Source organism: Aythya marila, assembly GCF_965140915.1.
Source record: "Aythya marila genome assembly, chromosome: 3".
Taxonomy (NCBI): domain Eukaryota; kingdom Metazoa; phylum Chordata; class Aves; order Anseriformes; family Anatidae; genus Aythya; species Aythya marila.
Window position 1 is genome coordinate 54,006,780 of NC_139044.1, and position 22,894 is coordinate 54,029,673.

Here is a 22,894-nt window from a genome sequence, read left to right on the forward strand (position 1 = left end):
CAGGTCTGTCAGCATTCTGCCTTTACAGAATAATGGACTCAACCCTAAGTCTGCTGGCTTCAGAGAGTTTACTTGAGTGAGACATTCAAAATAAGGTTAAAAATAGTCTAAAGACCTTGGCTGCTTAACTGCAGCACTGGAAATGTTAATAAAGAACAGTATTATGTGGAACCGCCTACATAAAAACATGTTGATTCATAGGCACACTTGTAAATATCTCTGGAGACACTTTGTGCAGATGTATTCTCCTTGCCTTGCTATGCTGTGTTCCACTAATTTGGCATTTTTTAAGTAAGCAAACACCTCTCCTCAGACCTTACTTTTAAAATCATCCCTGTTGCTATGTTACCTCCACAACAGGAGGTTTATCTTTGAAATGTGTTGGTTTTCACCTTAATTAATTGGAGGGATAGAGGATGCAAGTCACATCTTGTCCACAGCTCGTGAGCTCTGTTGCACTCCCACAAGAGCCCTCAGACCTTGAAGGTCTAAGAAGCAGAAGCTGAAGGCTGGGGACAAGTTATGACAGTGCAGAAAAAAACTCACAGTTCCTTTATTTTGCATAGTTTTAAAGGTAAAACCTTACTTGAGAAGTTTTGAGATAAAGTGCTTGAGATCTCAGTGAACCTGTCAAGCAATTTGCATCCTAGAGTTGCAGATTCATTTTGATTTTCTCTTATCTGGTCGTAATGTTGCACCTCTGGTTTGTTCACAGGCGACAAGCCAGACAGATCTGGAAAACTGGGTTACTGCCATACATTCAGCCTGTGCTTCCCTCTTTGCGAAGAAGCTTGGGAAAGAGGACACCATTCGGCTGCTGAAAAATCAGACCAAGAGTCTCTTCCAGAAGATTGACATGGACAGTAAGATGAAAAAGATGGCAGAGTTGCAGCTCTCAATTGTTAGTGATCCAAAAAACAGGAAGGCCATAGAGAATCAGGTATTGGAAACAGCACGGTTTGTTTCTGCTACAGACTATTACTGCAGTAGCATATTTATCGCCATTCCTTGCTTTGGCCCCCTACTATTGATGCTTTCTAGGCCTGAGAGCAATTGTCTTGGGCATAGCTGGCATGGTATGGTATTCATAACTATTGCCAGGTTTCTACAACAATCTAGAGCAGCTCATGGAGTAGGCCAGCACTCAAAGCTGCGGATCAGATCGGTCTGTTTTATGAGCACAAAGCTATTTCTTTTCACTTCCAGAAAAAATGTATTTAATTTTCACCTCTCTGTTTTATGATATGCCTAGCTATTAATAATATCTGGATGTTATGTAGCATACCACAGAATATATAGCATCTTCCATGAAAAATGTAAAGATTTTAGTATAGGTACATAGCAATACCTTTTGACACCTTTAGATGGGATGTGAAGTGTGCTTTATCCAAATGAAATTGGAAGGACTATGGCAGACAAAACAACGTGCTTCAGTTGAAATTTAGCCATGACTAAAAGGTCAGAGATCCTCTGGGTTCTTAAATAGCCCCAGAGGTGTCTAAATGAGAACCAGAAGTCAAGATCAGAGCTTTCCATCCTGGGGGAGAAAAGCTCCTCCAATAATACCACTGGCAGTCTCTGGAGCAATATTCCAGTATCAATTCAAAGGAAAGGGGTGCAGCTAGTCACTAACAGCACTTCTTGTAACACTCTCTGGTTGTGTACTGGGAATCATTTGTCTCTGTGTAAGCCCAGGACAATTGGTTCTTAGCTTGGGAGAACTAATGCCTTCCAGCCAAAACCTTCACCTGTGGCTGGAACAGACAAAAATGTTTTCATCCAAGCTTGTAACCAGGCTAATTTTGTTTCACTGCAGCAGGAATTGAGCTGAATCATAAGGTGCCTCCCCCTGTAAATAGCTTTTGGATGCCTAATGTGTTATTCTGATCACAGTTTTGTATGATGGTGTTAGGAATACTTGAATCTTGGCTAAAGCAGCAGCTTAGTGCTGAGGAAGGTTCACCACTAAAGTTTGTTTCTAAAATGAAAACTGGAGCCCCTCTTTCCCCCTTGAAATTTAGTTTTCTTGGTCTGTGTGTGTCTTGGGATTCCAGCCAAGCCATGCTTAAGACCAGGCAGATTGATGAACAGCTAAAACTGTTCTTCAGTTAAAACAGTTACGTTATTGTCTGTGCAGTGGTGCATAAGACATGAAGCCTTACTCTGCTCCCAGTTCCAGCAAGAGAACCAGGAATCCCTCCAGTGATACCTTATGGAAGTACGTTTTGAGATTTTGACATCTTGTCCATGCTCACAGATTTGCAGGCAGCAACTGTCACACGATGCTTCAATTATGCATGCTCAGTGTCTGGGCAAAGGCTTCATTGCCCAGGGCCTCTTCTGTGTACTAAGCTTGTCTAGTAGTTCAGCCTAATAGGTTTGTGGATTGAAGTTGCTGTATCTTTGATTTTATTAGGCCATTAACAAAAGACGTCTGATAATTTTAGATCATTTGAGAGCTCTGCCTTCTCAGTCAGAGTAGCTATTTCTCTAGCATTACTTCAAGCTGCACATTAAGGACTCTTGGGTAGCAACCAGAGTTTGTTTCCTTTGATTCCATACAGCATAATTATGTTACTTTGGTTGGTGAAACACTTACTTTCATGAAGTTGATGCTTGTGTTATTTACAATTCTTATTTTACTGGTTTGAACTTGACCAAGGGCAGACTGACTGATACTGACTTCATTATCAAGCTCTTTGTAGAACACTTCAGTCTGAAGCGATATGAGCAGAGTTCAGAAGGTATGCAGGTGTGTGTAGGGATATGTGGTGTTCATAAGAGTTCATAAGTTCTTAGAGTGTTCATAATTTCCATGTCACTTTGTTTTATGGCCCAGAGCCCAGTGATCTGAATGGAGGATGAACTAGGCATCCTTTAATTGCTGTAGGTTTTGAGATCTATAAGTATATACAGATTTCTAGAGATGCTCTAGTGGTTAATATGGCCCATCATATATGACGCACTGAAGAAAAATCCTTATGTATAGCAGCTTAATTTGCCCACCCACAACGTACTGATGCTAGTAGTTTATTTGGAGTCAGCTGAACAGTATTAATGATGGTCTCTTAATTTCTGCTAATTATATGTTCTGTCCTTGAACAACTGCCATTGTTTTCCAGTTCAGTCCTTGGAAGAAGTTGGCTGCATTCTGCTATAACTGCAATCCATCACTAGGGCTGCAGAAGATTTATTCCTGCTAATCTTCTGGGTGTTAATTTCGCAAAACATTGATTGGGGGCAAAGCAGTTAGACAAAGAGTGAGATGGATTGTTTGCAAGCATCCACTCATTAGCAAACAATAAATTTATAATGAGCATTTTGTCCATTCTTGAAGCCTTTGATCTCTTTAAAATCTCTCCTTACAATTGCTGAAGGTTTGTTGGCAAAGTCATTTTAGAGAAAAGTCAGTAGATAACTTGGTTTCCTAATCTTTTGATTTAATGTCTCAGGGATGGTTTTTTGAAAACAAACAACAAAAAAATCTTGATATAATTAGTAAGTAAGTTATATACTTACTAAGCTAACAGTTTTGAAAAAGCATTATTCCTGAGGGAGAAGTTTGCATATATGTAGCTCAGTTGTTTAGAGCTGTGGTTGTTTAGTTGTCTTTTGCCTACATTTAGAAGCAAAAGGGATATAAATTCTTGGGTTTGTTTCCTCTAAGTTTGGTGGTGTTTTCAATCATGTAGGAGTTATGACTGAAACATATTGTATACATCCTGTTCAAGATAACTTTACTAGTGATATGTTTTGGGAAGTCAGAGGAAATAATATGATTGACTTCAGAGGGACGATGGTGGTTTTTGTGTAAAAAGATGAGGCACAATATTTATTTTCTCTGGGGAATTATATCAGAAATTGTGATTTCTAAATCCTTTCTCTCTTTCCTTCCTCTTCCTCAAAAAAACAACCACACAACCCTACGTTTCTATTTTCTTTCACATCTGTATTGATTTAAAACCAGTACTTCTCTGCTGAAGACTTAGTAATTCACAAGGCTTTACAAGTATGCAAAACCTTTTCTAGTTTCAGTTACAATCACCTGAAAGGCAGTTGCAGTAAGGAAATGTGGACTTCTAAAATTGCTCTATGTACGTAAATGTACGCACGTGTTTCTTTTATTTGGTGTCCAGCAAGTGGGTGGATTTGCAGGCTGGCAAAAAAAATTTAGAATGAAAAGGTTTATTCTCTAGAGAAACGACTGTTTTATAAACATGATGCTATCAAACTGGTTAAGAAATGTCTTCAGCCTTGCAGCCTAGATCAGGAATTCCCTCCTTCCAGGCTCACTGTTCCAGTATAATAATAGACTTAAGAGCAGTGTATGAGAAAGTGGCAGCCATTTGTATAGCAATCAGTATTGTTGGGCAGTTTAGAAGAGATCAGTGAAAGCAGTGTACATACAGTAACTACTCCCACTAGGCCACTGGCCACGTGGCTGGAAATCCCAAGTCTGCCTGTGCGAACCATGACCATGTATGTTTATATTACTGTATGCAATAAATATGTTCGTGGTAGTGCTGTTATCCAGGGTGTGACTTCTCCTGCAAGACAAAGAGAGTAAGACAAAAGGTAGCAAGTTGGAAAATCCCATGGCACTGAGAATGATTTCAAAGCCCATGGAGTCTGTCTTTAAAAAAAAAACACGTTAGCTTACCTAGCTGTTTAACCTGGTAGAAAAATCACAGTGTTTGCTGTGAATATGGAGCCCTGTCTAACTGCCATTGAAGTTAGCAAAAGGGATTATTAGCATTTATTTGGAGCTTTTTTAACAAAATAGTACACATTAAGTCAAAAGCAGGGCTGTCTTTGCCTGTAGAACTGTTTTTAATGGGATGGAAAATCAGCCTCACAGTGAGGGCACAGCAGCTCTGAGTGTATTTCTTTATGTACTTGGTACATAAGCCTATTCTATTGTCTCATTTTAGTACAGTAATATGAATAATGGTTGCTTGAAAGCATTCTGGGCTTTTCTCTTCAAATTTTAATATATTGGTATAATCATGTTTTCCAAGCTATTCAGAGTTTTCTGATGTGATTCATATTTTCTGTGTGCATGATACTTAACTTACTTATCAGATGGGTTATGAACAGAGGTATTTACTTGCAGGCACTGAAATGATGAGGCATTAATGAGAAGAACAGGCATATGGTTGGAGATGATTTTTATGGAAGTTTTCGTATGTGTCCTGCAACCAAAAGTAGTTTATCTGTTACTATAAAAAGCAAAATAAAAAGATCTTTAAGGTGATGTTCTGTTTGCTCTGGATAGCCATTAGATCCATTGGTACCTTTCTTCTTTTGCTTGTGGCGGTTTTTGGCCTTTTACACAGGACATGACCCCATTACATTTTGTTTAAAATGTGCCTATTTCTTTTTCCTCTCGCTAATGAGCACAGGAAGACAACTGGAATAGTTTCAGGAATTTTAGTCTACAGGCTTCCCTCAGAAGACCAAGTTGTATGTCTTCATTTTCTCCAAAGCATCTTATGAAATATTGTCCAACATTAGGTGAAAAGTCACAATAACAACTCAAAGAGAATCTTTTCAGGGAACTTTACTAGCACTTGCCAGTTTTGCCACATACAAATTCAAATTTAATTGCAATAAGTAGTTAGTTTTCTTTTTTCCATACCCTCCTAAACTGAAAAACATGATCTAAACTTGTTATAACAGATCTTCAGTTTGGGTGGTCTTTGAACTGGCTAGAGCAGAGCTCTGCTTTCTGAGAGATTCAGTTCTTTTCGGGTGTTACACTTCAGTGTGGGATGGTCCCTCTCTGCGTTATTAGTAAAATCCTTCTCTTTTGGTAGTAGCCTGTCACTAAGGAATGAAGTAAATAGGCAGCCAGGAAAGTTAAGGAAGATCATCTCCTTTCTCCTCGCTGTTGTAATTACTGTTTGGCCGAAGACTGAATTTCCATCTTTGTTTCAGGAAGGTTTAGTATAATGAATAAACTGTTTCTGAATGTAGAATTGCGTAGCAGTGACTTGTAGGATGAAGCTGCTGTAGGAGTGTGTGCAGGAAGATCTTGTCTTCTGTTTTTAGGGGAGGGGCAGCTGGATAATAACAAACAGTGGCTTTCTGAATTACATCCCTGGCTATAGACATGCATGTCATGCATGTAGTACTGCCAGTTTCAGTCAGATTATTGATGAGAATATAAATTAGGTAGGTGCGGGTGCACTTTTGTGCTACCAGTGGTATTGGGAATAGGTTTTCTTCTCTCTGTTTTGGTTAGAAATCATGACGATTCTGTCCATCCAAAACAATCAGGAAGATGACATTTAAATAACCAACCAAAACAACAAAAAACAAAACAAAACATAAAACTATCGTCATGTTATTGCAAGAAATTTTAACTGTTTCGTAAGTCAGTAGCCAGAATGAAAAGTAAAGGCTATTGCCAAATGCACATCATTGTTATTTCTCTGTATTATGTTCTATTTTTATTTCTTTGAACTTAAAGTAATAACAGTATCTCTGTAGTATCCTTTAAAGTAATGGAATTTCTGGGAGAGTGATATTTTTGCTTCTCCGAGTTCTCTTTAGGAAGTAATGACAATAAAACTCTTTTCCCTGTCCCCAGATGCTGAGTGACTCATTTATCCAGATGGGTGCAATATGAATTGTGTCTGAGAACCGGGGACTGGAATGCAAAGAGTTTGGTGTTGTTTGTAATGTGGTTAAAAAGCTGTTCATATAAAACAGCAGCAGAAGTTTCTTTTAAATCCACAGAGTTCCCTACATCAGCTCGTGGAGACACTTTCAATCTGGACAGAAGATGTTTTGTAGGGGAAAAATCTGCATTTCTTGTTTCTATAGATAGTGAATTATGTCAGTGAGGAGCTCATGTTTCTGTACAGTGTAAGAACTGCTGCTAAATCAAATCAATTTTAAAGGCTTATGCACTAAGAGAACACCCTCCTCCCTCTGTGTCTTTTCTTTTATGCTACCTTAAATAAATGCAAAGTGGAAAACTTGTTTTGTTGTCAGGTGAGCTGTCCAGGAGGCAACTTCCTTCCTTCCTCCCATTCCTTGAAGTATTCCTGTTTTTGGCTATTCCAGCTTTTGACTATTCATATTCTGGTTTGGGTTTTATTACATTGGGCTGTCTTTGTGTATTTGAAAGAGGGAGAGTCCTTCCCTGTTCCCAAAGGACACCATTTGCACTGTAGGATGGGATGGGCAAGGAGCTTGGAATTGTTAAGATAGGAATTGTTCTTCCCTGTCCACTTTTTATAATCTCCTAAGCAGTACTTGATGGATCCTGTATCATGTGCTGGAACCCCCTGGTCTGAGTTGCCTACTCTGAATGTATCCCCTTGGCTTTCCCAAGCTCCCAATTTAGAGTTTACATGGAGCAAACCTGGCAGAGTTATTGAATGAACAGAAACCCCCTTTAGCTCACCTGTTTGCATGATTTAAAATGTAATTAATTTACAATTGTTTCACTAGCCTGGAGGACTATTTACTGTTTATGATCTGAAAAAGATCATTACTGCTGAAGTACTGCCAAAAGTAAGTTAACCCTTAAGATCTCCTGCCTGGTCTAAATCTGTGTTGCCAACACGAGCCCTTTCACTTAGCGATCCCCACATAATTACTGTCTTGTCCCTGCACCAGGCTTCTTTGCCTTAACTTCTCCTGATAGCCCAAACTAAATCATCCATGGCCCTAACTCTTTGGGCTTCTCACATTTTACTACTTTCTACCTTTCTGCCATAGTCTCCTTTTTATCTCTACTTTACAGGGATCCTATTAGCCTTGATAGATTTATTTGGGTGGCCCCTCCTTGTCTTTCTCCAGTGCTCTCTCATTCTGCCACTAAACTCAGACATCCTTGCAATAAAATTTACCTGTTCTGATGATGCCATCTTGCCTTTTTGCTTCACCTCCTTTAATGCTTTTCCTAGAAGTCCATACAGAGGTTTTTCAACTGTGATTGAAACTGGGAGAGAGAAGGGTTTTGGATGCCCTGGATGCTCAAGCCTGCAGCGCAGGCAAGCAGTAATAACTGAGCAGGTCACACAGGGTGCGGTTTCATGTATGCTTGTTTGTTTTGGCGCGCCTCACTTCAGGCCATTATCTCTTATCTCTTTGCGGACTCACTTAGTACTGCTGTTTGCCACCCATTCCCACTCTCATTGCTGTCTGCTGCATCCACTTTTTCCCATTTGCTTTAGAAGAGATTTCAAAAGGTTTGTCTTATCTGTGCACAATGAAGCTAAGTCCTTGAGCTGTCTTTCAGGCAGTCCTCCCACGTGGGTCAGAGATTTTCCTGACACAATAGTAGAATGAGGATTGCAGCATCTAATCTGCAGACTGTAAATTAACTTCATGGACCAGGTCATACTGCACTTTGAAGTTGTTGCTTTTTTATTTGTGAGCTTCCCCCATTTAGTTTTCAAGAATATAAATCTTTAGGAAGAATTATCATAGTTTAAAAGGCTTAGACAAATAGCAGCTGGCACTGGTTCGTGGTCTCCAATTGGTTCCAGACATCCCTGGTTTTGATAAGACTGCAAGACAATCCCAGAAATTCCCTGCCTACAGCTTTTGCTAATGCCATTAAATGTAACATTGTGATTACCGATGCTTTTGGAGCTGATTAACGAGCATCCTGCATGACTGATAAACACTGTAATTTAATTATTTCTTCTGAATGTCCTTATGTTATACCTCACTCCCCCTTCTTAGATTGTCTTTATTTGAATGTACAACTGAGTAGAAATGTGTAATCAGGATCTTGAAGAAAGCCTCAGAAACACAGGAATGCATGTGTTCAATTCATGTTCAGTGGGAACAGGATGCTCCACTCCAGCAGTGCCCAGAAGAAGCCTTGCTCTGTTCCTGAGGTGTTCAAAATTGGCTTGGCTCTGTACCTATGGAGGTGTCATCCCAAAAGGAAAGACTTCACCTGAACTTGTAGCTTTTGACTTTGTGAAAAACTGGCAACCATGTTCACCATGTTCTCATTCTAGTTGGTTGTCAACATGGTGAAAGAGATAGGCACAAAGCCTCTTTCTGGAATCATCCCACACAAAAGGTACTAGCAAGCAGAAAAATATTGGGTGAAGAGTGTCTGACAGGGAAAAAAAAAAAAAAAAAAAAAAAAAAGAATGCAAAGTAAAGGAGAGTGATCAAATAGATCCAAGAAAAAATGATTGTTCTTTCTGGGACACAAAGGATGCAAGGATGCACATTTCGAATGTCTGTAGTGAGAGATTAGAAGAGGCATCTTCATTGTGTGCATATCTCTGTCCTTTTTTCTCTGAATTTTTGTGAGTTGATTGGTTATAAGCTTTTGTAAATTCAATATTTTGCTTTTAACATTTCTTTCTTGAAAGATTTTTTTTTTATTAGTGTACAGTAACTAGTAATTTCATATTTGCAGATGCATCCTCCCTGCCAAATAAGATCACTTCTTGCTTCCACAGGTTTAGCTAGATATAACTGATGCTATAGTCTGTGAGGCCATGTGTAAGGAAGCCAGAATAGGTCACATCTCTATCAGTTGTACATGCCTTTAGCACCATTTTGTAAAAAGGGCAGTTCTTGCCCTTTCATTGATCGCTCATCATTGTAGAAAGTAAGAGGCAAGACACTTGTGTAATTTGTGGTATTTGTCAGCGTTATAAGGAAACTGAACTGATTTTGCTTCTAGATGAGCCCGTAGGTGATATAGTTCACCTGATATTTTTATGGTTTTTATCACTTTGTTTTCTAAGTCATAAAGCCGCTTGTCCTTGATTAATCTAAATTTAAGGTGATAATGTCCTGTACTCACAGGGACAGGCAAGGCGTGTCGGTGAAAGGTATGAAGGCAATGCATGTTAGAAAAAGTTATAAACATTCTCCACAACCCTAAACCACCTGTTTAACAACAAGCTTACAGTGATCTGAGCTGATATGTGAAGGAGAGTATTGTCAGGGAATTTTAACAATCTTCAGCTAATGTACATGAACTTAATGTACATTAACCTAATGTACATGCTTATTCTGCCTTTTCATGTGTGAATGTCTACTATATTAAACACAGTTGTGTTCTTATTGGTACTATTTATCAATCTTAATCTATGTTGTACACTGTGGTGCAGATTTTAGCTGCAGCTACCAATTTGTAAATTGGGAAAATCAAAAGCAAAATCTGACTTCAGTGCAGTGTTTATGTGTTTGTGTAAACGAGTGTGCATCTACACAAATACTTAAAATCTGTCATCCAAATCTTGATTCTGAACTGTACTCAACTAGTTTTTGTTTAGGTCTTTTCACTTTCTTAACTTTACCTTAAAATTGGATTAAACCTGTCTGTTACATCTCCATCTCTCCGTGTTAAATATGTTTTAAAATTTCATGAAGGAGTATGTATTCATTCTTGCTTTTGGTCCAGCAATTTGTATTGAGTATATATAACTCATTTTTGCAGTATGCCTGAGCATAAGCATGTCTTAACCTATTAGTCAGACAAAGAGCTGTACATGCTCACATTGCCAGTATTGTCTCCTATTTACAGATAGAGAGGCCGAAGGAAGATGGTAAAGCCTGAGCAGAACCCATCAGCACAGCTACTGCACCTAGTGTAGTGAATTGGTGTAGCTACGCAGCCTTGCTTTCAGCCAGGCAGCTATACAATCTAAGCTCATAAAAACGAAGGAAACAAAACTAATCTCCAAAACAAAAAAGGAGGGAAAAAAAAAAAAAAAAGCCCTCATGAACCACAGGGTTATGTTTTTATGTAACTGCTTTTGTGGCTATCAAACTACCCGAAGTTCATGGTATGTTCATCTTGTCAGTATGCATTTAAGACCACCAGCTTTGTTTTATTTCAAGCCATCTTTTGGGTTGATGTAACACAATATGACTGAATGTGTTTTGGCAGGGAATAACTAATCTAATCCATATACCACCAGATGAAAGTAATTTACTATGGGTTTGTGGAAGAGCTCAGATTTTCAGTGCAGCCCACAAAGACATTTTTCCTCTTCTAATTGTCCCTTTTTATATCTAAACAGATCCAGCAATGGGAACAGAACTTGGAAAAATTTAATATGGACCTTTTCCGAATGCGATGTTACCTAGCCAGTTTGCAAGGTGGGGAGCTCCCAAACCCAAAGAGCCTTTTGGCTGCTGCCAGTCGTCCTTCAAAATTAGCACTGGGAAGGCTTGGAATTTTCTCTGTCTCATCCTTTCATGCATTGGTAAGTCTGAATGTACTTTTTATGGATGTGCTACACAAAGCCTTCATTAATGTTGTACTTGCATGTGGAATTGTGCTAGGATAATTCATGGGTGCACCCACATTCATTGTTCAGATGGCCTTGTTCCCATCCCACCCTTTCTGTCTCTTTCTTGACTGCAGAAAATGTTCTTTCACAGAGACAGACTTGGAAACCATGAGGATATGACCATGACTTTTTTTGGTCCCTAAGGAATCCAAAATCGGGCACTTTTGACTCATATAAAAAAATATATATAAATAAATGAAAGTAGATGTAAATATAAAGAAGTCGTAGTGTTGGAATTCTGTCACTGTGATTTTACCCCCGTTGAGTTAGGAGTTTAAAGTGTATAGGACCTAAGTCACTTATAGTGAAAAGAGACTAACACTAAGATTTCCACAAGTAACTCTGGTCCCTCTGGGTTGAGCTGATCTTTTATGGAGGTCCCAGACCAACTAAAACATTTTTTAGTTTTTACAAGCAGTTTGATACCTTCCTGAACAGAAAGTGTTTTTAGAATAGGCTGAAATGTCATTTTTAAAAACTACGGCCTCTGTTTGCAAAGAATGAGGAAGCTCCTTAGCTACTGTAAGCTGTTGTCAACCTGTTGGATTCAAGTGAACTATGGCAATAGCAGGTTTGCCCCTGCTTTTTATCCTTTACAGGGCTGAGAGGCTGGTCTTTGCAAAGAGGGGTGGACTTTGTTTGCTGCAAGGAACAGTAGCCCTCAAAGTCTCATCAGAGAATGTGTTTCTCTTTACTGCTGTTTTTAACTGTGTGTTTTGTGTCATTGCTTGTTAATAACACAATAGTATAGCACATTTATCTCCTGTATTTACCAGTTCTGAGTCTTTCTTCCTCTAGCAATTTTACATCTGACTAGTAGATTATCATTCTTTGAGTCTGTTCGTTAATTTCTTCTGTTGTACAGAGCAATATTTTCTCAGTTCTTTCCTTACAATCTGTCTGATTTTGCCCCATGACAAATAATTATGCTGCCACACCATCTGAATACCAAAAGAAGTGTCGGTGCTTAAAGTTTAATCGTTGTCCTTGCATGTTAGCGTATTACATTGAGATAAACTGAAGTTACTTTCATTTGATGTCTCGGTTTGAAATAACTGTTAGTCTTTTGCTCTTATGAAAGTGCTATAAGAAGGCCTGTGTGTCTTTAAATAGATCTGCTCCAGGGATGAAGCTGCTCTCAGGAAGCGTACCCTGTCTCTGTCTCAAAGAGTCCGTAATAAAAAGGGTTTATTTTCTTCACTGAAAGGACTGGACACACTGGCAAGAAAAGGGAAAGAAAAGCGACCTTCAATAACACAGGTAAATCTTACTTGATGATGATTGGGATACTGGATGCAGAGAAGGGCTTGTTTCTACTGGGGCTAATTCTGCCAAATGCTGTTGGTGCATGAGGAAGGAGACAGCTGTCTATCAAACTTGCCTTTGCAATTTCAGTAGATTTGTGAATAGGCATCAGCACATATCTGTATTTTGATTCCTTTGTGATAAGTGCAGTTGGTAAATGAGAGCTTTTGACACAGTGAGTTAGTTTATTACCTGCAGTGCAAGACCATCAGGTTTGAATTTGTAAGAAAACCCATCTTTTGGCCACATTGTAAACTGGAAGTAGGGTTTTGTTTGAGAGGGCTTATATGCAAATCCTTAATACAGCATTGTGCTGACACATAACTAGGACTTTGAAGTACTATTGCAATTTAATATAGAACAACACAGGTGAGTTTTCAAGGAAAAAGAGTGACTGGTCTGTGGATGGTGGTCTTGAAATCATCTCTACGAAGTAGCACGCTCTGCCTGGAAGTAGCCACAAGGTGAAGACTGCTTTCATGCAAGGAGGCGAGTGTTCCAGCAAGTGCAGACAGCTGACGAATGAAGCTGTGCCAGTTTACATAAGCTGAAGGCTTGGCACAAATGCTGGGGCAGGCAGGCCCCTGTGAGAAAGGCTGCACCACTGACTCTAGCCAGGCTCACAGATGCCTCCCTGGAGGGCTGCATCACTGCTAACACAACAGCATCTTGCAGGGTCCTCTTCTGTTTAAGAAACGAACAGCCTGTGCATGCATTTAGTGTAAACCTCACACTTGTAGAATCTGTATTTCTTCAATAAAAACACAACTAAATGTGAAACAAAAGTTCACAGCCTTCTCCCTGGGAGAAAAAAAAAAAAAAAAAAAAAAAAAAAGTAAAGAGCAGACACACTTCCTTGATGGTAAGGCAGAAGTTGTAGATGTGTACCCTCACTCAGAGCATTACTATTTTCATTGCTCTTTGCCACGTCTGCTGTTAATACTGCAAAGCAGTATTTTGTGCCGTGTTCATCAGGTGACCTTGCTCCTGCTATTCCCTGAGTCTTGTATTTTGATTTTATTAGTAAACAAAAAATCTATGATTGGCACTTGAAAATTGGCTGTTGTTGCACATGTGGCATTCTGCTTGTGGAATATTTAAGCAAGCCTATCTGTGCTTGCATTGCAATAGTCCCAGAGCTGATGCAACAGATTTACTGTTGCAAAAGAGCACATCAGGATTTTCTTGTTTAGTGGTTTATATTTTTAATGGGTAAATATTTATCTACGTGTTGTGCTGTGTTGAAAAATCTTTGGGTGACTGCTAGGAATTTTAGTATATCAATCGAGATGTGTTTACATGGTGAAATTGAATAAGAATAGAAACTCAAGTCTGCCTTTTGAAAGAGGGAACCGAAGGAGGGATTTTCTCCAGGTGGTCCTTTTAATGTTTTTCAGTGTACTCCCTGGCAAGAGAAGGTGGTCTGTGAGCCCTGCACCTCTATTTCTTTATTAATAACAGGACTGGGGGAAGGGATGCTATGCCCCTTAGCTCTGTTCCCAGCTGGGCTGATACCTCTCGCTGTCTTAACTGCGTGATACATCCTCCTGTATGCTTTATAGCCCGTGAAGGGGATTCTGTGGAGCTCAGGGACAGGGAATCTCATTTCCGCAGCAAGGAGAGGAGGCTCTTGCTGCCTTGCCAGTGCTTTTCTGAGCACGGTGGAGGGAGCCCTGGCTGCAGGCGGAGGTGTCCCTGGCATGTCCTCACCCTTTTTGTTACAAAGCTTGCAACCACCTGGCCCAAAAAAGTGTTCATTTTCATCCAAGAGCTCAGGTTCTTGTATTTATTATTTTTCTTTTTTTCTTTCTTAAACATCCTACAATAAAATTAAGGAAATGTAAATGCTGACTGCTGCATATTAATAACACCGGGCTATGACTCAACCATAAAAGTGAAGCATTTTAAAAGCATGGATTAAAAACTGACCCATGAACCTGGAAGGTGGCAGAAAAGGGAACCATGTCATTGCTCAGACTTGCGTGTATGCACATAATTGTGTATCAAAATCAGAATGGGCCTGGGGCTGTCTTTCTTGTCATCTCTTTCAAATGATGGGAAACTGGGTTAAGCAGAAAAGTGAAGCTTGGTTCTCTCCTTATTGTACTCCAATGTCTGTTTCAAAAAATAGGTTAAAAATTTTTTGCTTTCATGGATTTAATTAAAGTTCATTTGACTACAGCTAGTATGTGTTTATCTACAGTGCCCTAGCTTCAAAATTAGATATTGTGTTCTTGAACATCATTGTGTCAGAGAAGTTTTTAATTTTAACTTAATTGTATGTTGTTAATAGTAATCTGGAAAAAAATTGAAAGGGGGAAAAAATAAGTTCAGAGCTTCTATGCCGGGAGGCTTTCGTAAATATTATTGAAGTGTCTCAGTCTTTTAGAAATCAGTTAATAAAACTGAACTGTAGCAGATGGGGGATGTCTAGGCTCACATTATCCTCAGTTTCTTAAATGCTTATCTGCTTTTCTTCAATCTAAATGATAAACTATTTTGAGAAATAATAAACAATAAAATGCTTTGACTACATCTGTGGGTAAGACAAGGAAAAGTTAAAAAGTTAAGAAGTTAAAAAGTGGTGCCTGTTATTCACATTGTCAGAAACTGCATTACATATGAAATTTTAGAAATCCATTGCCTTGGATTATCCAAAAGGTTTCTACTAGGAGGAAAAAAAAAAAAAAAAAAAAAAAAAAAAAGATTTAAGTTTGATATTGTCCTGATTTGTTGACTTCAGTAGACCTAAAAATGATATTTCTGTTTGCACTTGGGGATGGTAATGTTAGTACCTGCAAATCTCAAGCTGGTATGTAAGCTGGATAGACCTATCTTTATGGTTATACAGCCCTTTTCACCAAAATATCTGATTGTATACTTAGCTATTTATTGATTTACATGTTGTTTTGTTTTGTTTTTTTTAATTACTTGAATAATCTCTCCACCTTTGTGAGATACCAACAACTGCTAGTTACATTATCTCTCTAGAAACTACGAGTTTCTACACAGATGGGGAATGTAAGTTGCAGTTCCAAAGCAGGCACAATAGTCAGATATTTTCATTCCTTGCTAGTGCTAGTGGGGGTCAAGTTTCCTTTTCAAGCTAAAGGTAATTTGCCACCAATAGAGTCAAGCTAACTGCTCAGGTAGAAGAACTGAAAAATTATAGGGGAAGTTTTTCAAAAGTGTCAACATTAATTTGAAATAGTTCTTTTAAATCATTATGAGATTTGTAGCTATATCAGATGATATACCAAAGGGTAGAACTGTATCTTGGAGCACAATGCATGATTTGAAGGTAAATGACCTTAACATTATTGCTAAATAGTAGATAGGAAAAAAAAAAAAAAAAAAAAAAAAGGCACAGAAAAACAAGGAAACAAGCATGTGGATTCTTTGATATATGTTTGAATGTATGTGTACATGTGGTCTGAATTTGAGAACTTACTTAAATTTTCTATATGGAGGAAGAATTCATGTCTTTAATACTACTTCTAGCCAGAATAAATCCATCAGAGGTTCAAAACAATCCCTGGTCTTTAGGGATTTCATATATTCATTTAGTTTTTGATTTTAATTATCCAAAGAATTTGCCTAATACGCATAAATAAAGTTTTTAATTTGTTTAATCCATTTATTTATCTGTATTATTTTTAACAGATTTTTGATTCAGCTGGAGGACATGGGTTTGCTGGTGTCCAGAATTCAGCCAACTCTGCTGAGGTAAGATAAGCCTGTCCCTATTGTGCACCATCTGGTTTTCAAATTATTGAATATGTTTCACTAAGCATATGATGAGACTGGTTCAGAAACCCCATCAAGGTTCATGAAAGTATAGTTAGCGTAGATGTCAGAATTATAATTCTGCTAATGAAACCACTTTAACATAAGTTTCTGAAGATGCATGGTAGCTTTAAATAAATAAATAAACAAATAAAAATCCCTAGAAGCTTATTTATAGCACTAGTCCTTACAGGTGTATACTATCTGTAGGCTGGTGTCTAAGAAGAGATGGAGAGATTTTGAACTGAATTTGCTGGAAAACATCTTTCATAGCGTGGCAAAACCCAAGCTGTGTTTTCTACTTTGCCTAGTTCAACAGAACCTGTATATTTTTAGTATTAAGGCAAATGAAGTCTAATTTAATCCTGTGGGGCATACCAGCAGAGAAGTGTGAGTTAATGTATAGCTAGATATTACCCAAGTCAAGTAAGAGGAAGTGGCATCCCCGCGTTGCCCAGTAACATTGCTGCTGATACTGTTTAGTGCCCACAGAAAACAACCTTGTGCAGGAGTAGAGCAAAGTGCCAGCACATCAGGCACCATCCCTCTTTGTTCCTGCAGCCTCCCTGGGGATAGCATTGCTGTCCCCTGGTCTAGAAGCAAAGCTGGATGCTCTGAAGTTCATAATAACATGTGCATAGGACCACCAAGGGTTGTCTACCTACTGCAGAGCTTATATAGATAGACTTCTCCCTTAGTTGGCTTGTGCAGATAAGCTCCAAATAAAAGATTAAAATTAAATATTAGACACAGGGTTTCTGGACTTTGTTTTGTGTATAGTATAACTAGATTGCTTTAATTATAACACATACCAGATGGAAAGGGATATTTGTCTTTCTACTTAACCTTCTGTCCATATTTCTCCTTTGTTTCCTGAGTCAGATATTCTCCAATGTAGTTTAAAACTTGGAAGAAGACAAAATAAATAAATAAATAAAAATCATACCACAGAACTATTCATTTTCAGATGAATATGTTTATACCAGGTCTTAGACAAAAAGTAAAAATCTGCATTTAGAATGAAATATTGCTCTTGGAAATGATTAACCATAGTGAACAGTTGTAATGAATCTCATGACAAAGGTTTGGACAAAGTTCGTCATTTCTCATAGTTTTATGTGTTGTTGGATTTTTAATTTTATTTAATTTTATTTATTTAATTTTATTTATTTATTTTTATATTACGTGATGCAAGGTTTATTTTCCCATCAAGGATATTCATTTAGTGGCTACGTAGTAAATATATAATTATGCACAAATGATACCACTGAGAGGCATCTCCACCTGACAGCAGCAAATCCTGTAGTGCCGTTTTGCCTCTTGAAAGTATCTTCACTTTTTGTGCGTCTTTTGAAGAAATATACCGAAACAAATTAATTCCCTTCATTATTGGACCACCCTTTTACTTCCCTGGGTTGGGAAGGCATTTATACCAAATCATCTCTCTCTTTTCCAAATAAATTACGATTATGTGGGGTTTCTGGGTGACACGGTCTCCTGTAGAGAACACTCACCAATTCCTCCAAAATGTACTGATGGCTGTGGTGTCAGATTGCCTCAGTTTCACACCTCTGCAGCAGCAAAGAACATTCATTCTTGACAGGTCCTCTTAAACCATGGGAACATGAGGTCTCTCCTAAAACAGATGAGGCAAAATCTCTTGGGTGCAACTCCTGAAGGTTCCTCTCAGAGGGATGCTGTGGTGCTCCCTCGCTTTAGCACTGACCCCTTTGGGGTTGATGGTGCCACTCTGGGTCAGCTTGCTTTTCTTGCTCCCCTCTGAAGAGATACAAACAGGTTTTGGAGGTGCCGCAGGGCAGGAAGAAAGACGTCTGCTTCCCTCAGTGCCTTGTCTGGGAAGGGACAAGGTCTGATGTATCGACCCAGCTTTTGCAACAGAGCTTATGTGTTATTCCAAATTACTTTGCTGAATTCAGGCAGGGGCTCACAGCCCTGCTTCCTGGGTGGAGGGGACTGGCGTGTGGTCAGCCTCACTGCAGAGGTTGGAGAGGCTGTTTGCAGAGCTTAGCAGGGCTGTTTCAGGACTCAAAACCCACCCCAATTCAGGTGCTGAAGTGGAGCTCTGAATCTCAACTTTATTTCTAGAAAAACATCTGAACTGTATTTCAAAACCTTTTTTTTTTTTTTTTTTTTTTTAATGGGAATTAAATATAGTGTGGGCATTTTTAAGATCCTGACATTTTCATGAATCATCCGACAACTCAGAAGTGATTCATCATAACTCTGAAAACCGTTACTTTGGCGTTAGCCCGTTTTCATTGGCTGATTTCAATAAAAAACACAAACAGGATCAAAACTTTTATAAAATGCTACCCGAGGAATGCAGTGAATTACAAACAGTGAAGTCTGCCAGGAAGGCTATATTTTCCCCAAAAAGGATGATAAAAACAGAGACAAATAGCGGGGGAAATTATGAAGTAACCTATTGGTCCTGCAGCAACCCTATGGCACAACGTGTGACAGTCTGCAAATCCTGGCGCATATTTCTGGAAAATTGGATGGGTTGTTTTAACGTGGCAATGAATGAATGAAGTATTGTAGTATTAGTCACTGCAGGCATAACAGGAAAAAAAAAAAAATCTCTTTTCATGTCAGATTTTCTGAGATGGAAAATGTGGATGAAGCAACAGTATCTCAATGGCAGCTAAGGAACATATTTTTGTTTAGTAACAGATAAGAGGCTTATGTTTGGGCACCAGTATGCATGGCAAAGAAAGGAAAGAGTCTTAGATGGGTGGAAGAACTTTGTCTTGTCTTAAAAGCTGCCAGAAGAAGGTGACTTTAAACTTACTTCTCATCACCTTCATCCTCTTTATTTTAATCCTTGGCAATAGTGAGATTTATTTCTGTTGAACAGATAGGGAGAGCTACTATTGCAGGGCAATTAACCATTTTGGTAATTACAAATGTCTGAATTGCTGGGAGCATCTCCCTACCTAAGTCAACATGGCTTCGTCTTTCCCTGAAGGAAGCCACTGTAGAATTCAGTCTGACCGTTTCCATCTCAACTCTTGCAGCGTGCATGCCTTGCCCTTTCTCATTCCTCCTACTTGCACTGTGGAAGGAGGTCATCATTTATTACCAGGCACTTGATTTACTGCTTTCTGAGAGCACCACGGTTCTGCTGGAATTATCTTCTTCAACAACAACAGTTTTATGAGCAGGTTGGAGCCACAGCCACCGAGGTGAAACTTCACCTGGTGTAGATTTCATCGCTCCATTAATTGCAGTAGCATAACAGTACTGCTGTTATGCATAGTAGTTGCTCTATTTTAGTAGGATTTCCATGGACCTATGTTAATCAATGTGTCATTTTTAGCTATTTAAAAAGGACAGTTGAGCAATCAGTATAAGATTCTTGCATGCTATTAGTTCATTAATATAATTCTGCCAAAACCAGCATTACTCTTGAATAAAATTATTACTGTGGTTCGTTTGCAACCTGAATTTCTGCATTGTTTGGTAATTACACAAGTAGGACTGCTTACAACATCATTTTTACAGCCACAGTTGTTATTTAAAAAAAAAAAAAAAAACAAAATAATATTGGTCTCTTTGTTGCTACTGGTAGATTGTTGTCAATAACTTTGCTGCCTGCAGCAAGGGAAGCAGTCCCTGTGCAGTGATTTTGCTGGAGCTTTTAATTGCAGTGGACCACTGGGCTTGTGTCCCTGCAGAGTCAGGAGGAAGAATTGCATAATCAAGGGGCTTTGTGTAGGCAACAAAAACACCCCAACCCACAGCAACAGGGGAAAAGAACAAACCAACAAAAAAAAAGCAGCCGGGAAGTAGGCACTCCTGAGAACAGCTCAGGCTATCATAAGATCTGTCTTGGGTCACAGTTCTGCTGCTTTACTGGGTTATTGTCACTTTCCTTTTGCGGAAAGGGGGAATCCAGGGAGCCCCTCTGTGTAAACTTAAACGCCTTGATAGGGGCAGTGGAGTGACATGCTGAACAGGCAGACCCAAATAGAGGGGTGAAATTCCAAGTTCAGAACTGCTCTCAGTGTTTTTCTTCTCCTTGTGTGGCTTCTGAACCGTCTAGCCTGAAGTGTGGTGCAGAAGAAAGTGTGAAAATGAAGGGTGAGAAAATGACAGGAATTTTAGTTAGGGTGGATATTGTATTTGATCAAGCTTGAGTGGCTTTGCAATGAATGTGGATGTGAGCCAGAATGGTAAACAAGCAAGTACTCTGCTACCTATCAAATAATATGATCTTAAACTGTAAATAGAATGAGAACATTTTATTCCTGTTTAGTCCTTTATGTTATGGCAAGCCTTGCTCTACAGTGCTCTCTGCTGGAAGTTTGCTATATTATCATTTTCTGCTAAAATTATAGTAATTATGTTTTTTTCTCACATTTGTTAATTAGATAAAATTGTAGTAGTCAATTCTTCTTAATAAATGTTTCCCACTGCGGTATAATATCAGGTAGCTATGTATTTTCACTTAGAGTTAAATCAACAAATAATATGAAAAGGCATAAAAGCCCATAATGGGAACTCAGTGGGAATGCAATCCATTCTCAAGAAAATTGAGTCATACAATGAATGAGAACAGGTAACAGAACTTTGTCCCTTGCTCACCATGGGAAAATGCACAGTACTGTGTCTAAAGATATGGTGGTATATGTGCACTGCAAGCTATCAGTGGAACAGTACATTTTTTATTTTAGCAACATCCTCATGTGTTGTACCTTTCTCCCTTGTTTCCAGCAGCAAGTTGATGAATTTTTGAATGTCTACTGCTCAGTGCCAGACAGCATCCAAAAGGAGGGTGCATGGGAAACACAGACATATGTGCACTTCTGTGATGGCCAAGGAGTGGCATTAACCCTCAAGCCAGAACACAGAGTGGAAGATGTTCTTTCTCTGGCCTGCAAGGTATGCATTTTTCATATACGATTGCACCTCATTAACAACTGTGGACCTCAGAAGGACCATAATACGTCTGAGGACTCCTTAATAGTGAACGAATAATACCAGCATCTCCCTGTCTCTGCATTAAGGCACATTTTGAGCATTTGCACCATTTCCTTTAGCAGTATTATTTTGTATTGTAGCCAAGGTAGCAGGGATGTGGAAGGCTTTTCAAGAGGCATTGCTCAAGTCTGTGCACACTGAATCCTTAAAGAGTGGTGACAGTTTGCCAGGTAATCAGCTCCTGAGAGATCTCCATCCATGTCCAGTCTGAGTTGCCACTGCAGCAAACTGAGCTTTCTGTGCAAATTAGTCAGAGGAGTAACGGGGACTGTTTGATTTAATGTCAGGAGAGAAGACACTGAAAACTGCTGTTAACAATGGCTAACATATATGTTTGCTTCTTCAAGGGCCCTATTTTGGCTTTTGATTAATGAAGCACTTGTTCTACTTGAAAATTTCAAAGAGTACATTATGTTTTGACAGTCAGTGTCAGAAATTTGAGAGGGATTGCAGTAGATCTTGGGACAGAAAGTGGAATCACAGATGGAGGGTAGAATAAAAAACTACCAACAAAAGACCACCACCTCTAGAGCATCACAACTTCCCTGGCACCTTGGTCTTCATTTGTGTTAGTGGTTGAATTTGGCTCTGACTTCATGATTCAAATCAAATTACACAAACAAGTTCTTTGGAACAGCTAAAGTTTCACACCCAAATCATGTTTTCCTATTTTCTAACAAGTGGTAAGTATAGTTTATTCACTTCACAAGTAAAGAGGAAAAAAAAGTGGAGAAAAAAAAAGAGGATTTTTTTTTTTTTTTGGTACACAGTCCCACTCTATACAAAAACTATCTGTAGCTTTTGGCATAAGTTAGTGTGAAATTTCAGGTGAGCTCTTTCAACTGGCTTGAAGTTAATGAATTTTGAGGGTTCTAATGATGGAAAGGCCTTAATTTAATAGCTCTTTCCACATGATAATGTTGTATAAATAAATAAAGAAAGGAATTATATAAGTTTCTAAAAATCTATGATGTACTATGTGTTTTAAATCAAAATAAGCACATTCTTCTTAGTCAAGTCACAGTTCATATACCAGGCACCTCTGAGAAGAAATTACCTTCTCATTACTCTTGTTAGTGGAGACTGAATGCTGGAGAAACAGTTTATTAGGCTAGTTTACTTCCTAAAAATTCACTGTACAGGTGAAACATTGTTTGACCAGTAGATGGCACAGTAGAGCTGAAACATTTGGAAATCATTACGGTAACACAGAAGACCACTGAAAGAGAAATAAAAATTCATATTTATAAAATTAAGTTGAAAAGGAAATGCCTTACCTCTCTTACTCCATCATTCCAAAATACTTGTAATTCTAAATCTGGCTCTTAATTTTTTAACGTCTGTTTTACATGAAAGTATAGTTTTAAATATATATACATGTATATATATTTTTTTCTCTGAAATATTTTTCTGTTTTATTTATTTTTTCCTACTCTGTGTGTAAAGATTTTCATAAGCATTTTCTAATGCTAAATTTTCTATTCTGGTTCTTTTCTTTCTTACATTTT

General features: G+C 38.5%; 1 protein-coding gene across 6 annotated transcripts in view; it reads left to right on the forward strand.

Annotated features, from left to right (window-relative positions):
• Positions 1–22,894, forward strand: part of TIAM2 (TIAM Rac1 associated GEF 2) — a 169,959-nt gene that overhangs the window by 95,058 nt on the left and 52,007 nt on the right. For 5 of the 6 annotated variants that reach the window (XM_082755843.1, XM_082755848.1, XM_082755845.1 and 2 more), the window contains 5 exons: positions 716–940; positions 11,019–11,204; positions 12,405–12,551; positions 16,260–16,322; positions 21,120–21,287. In XM_082755843.1, coding sequence (XP_082611969.1) covers positions 716–940; positions 11,019–11,204; positions 12,405–12,551; positions 16,260–16,322; positions 21,120–21,287 — 789 coding nt within the window. The remainder of the gene's footprint in view (positions 1–715; positions 941–11,018; positions 11,205–12,404; positions 12,552–16,259; positions 16,323–21,119; positions 21,288–22,894) is intronic. The other variant, XM_082755847.1, reaches the window with a different exon arrangement.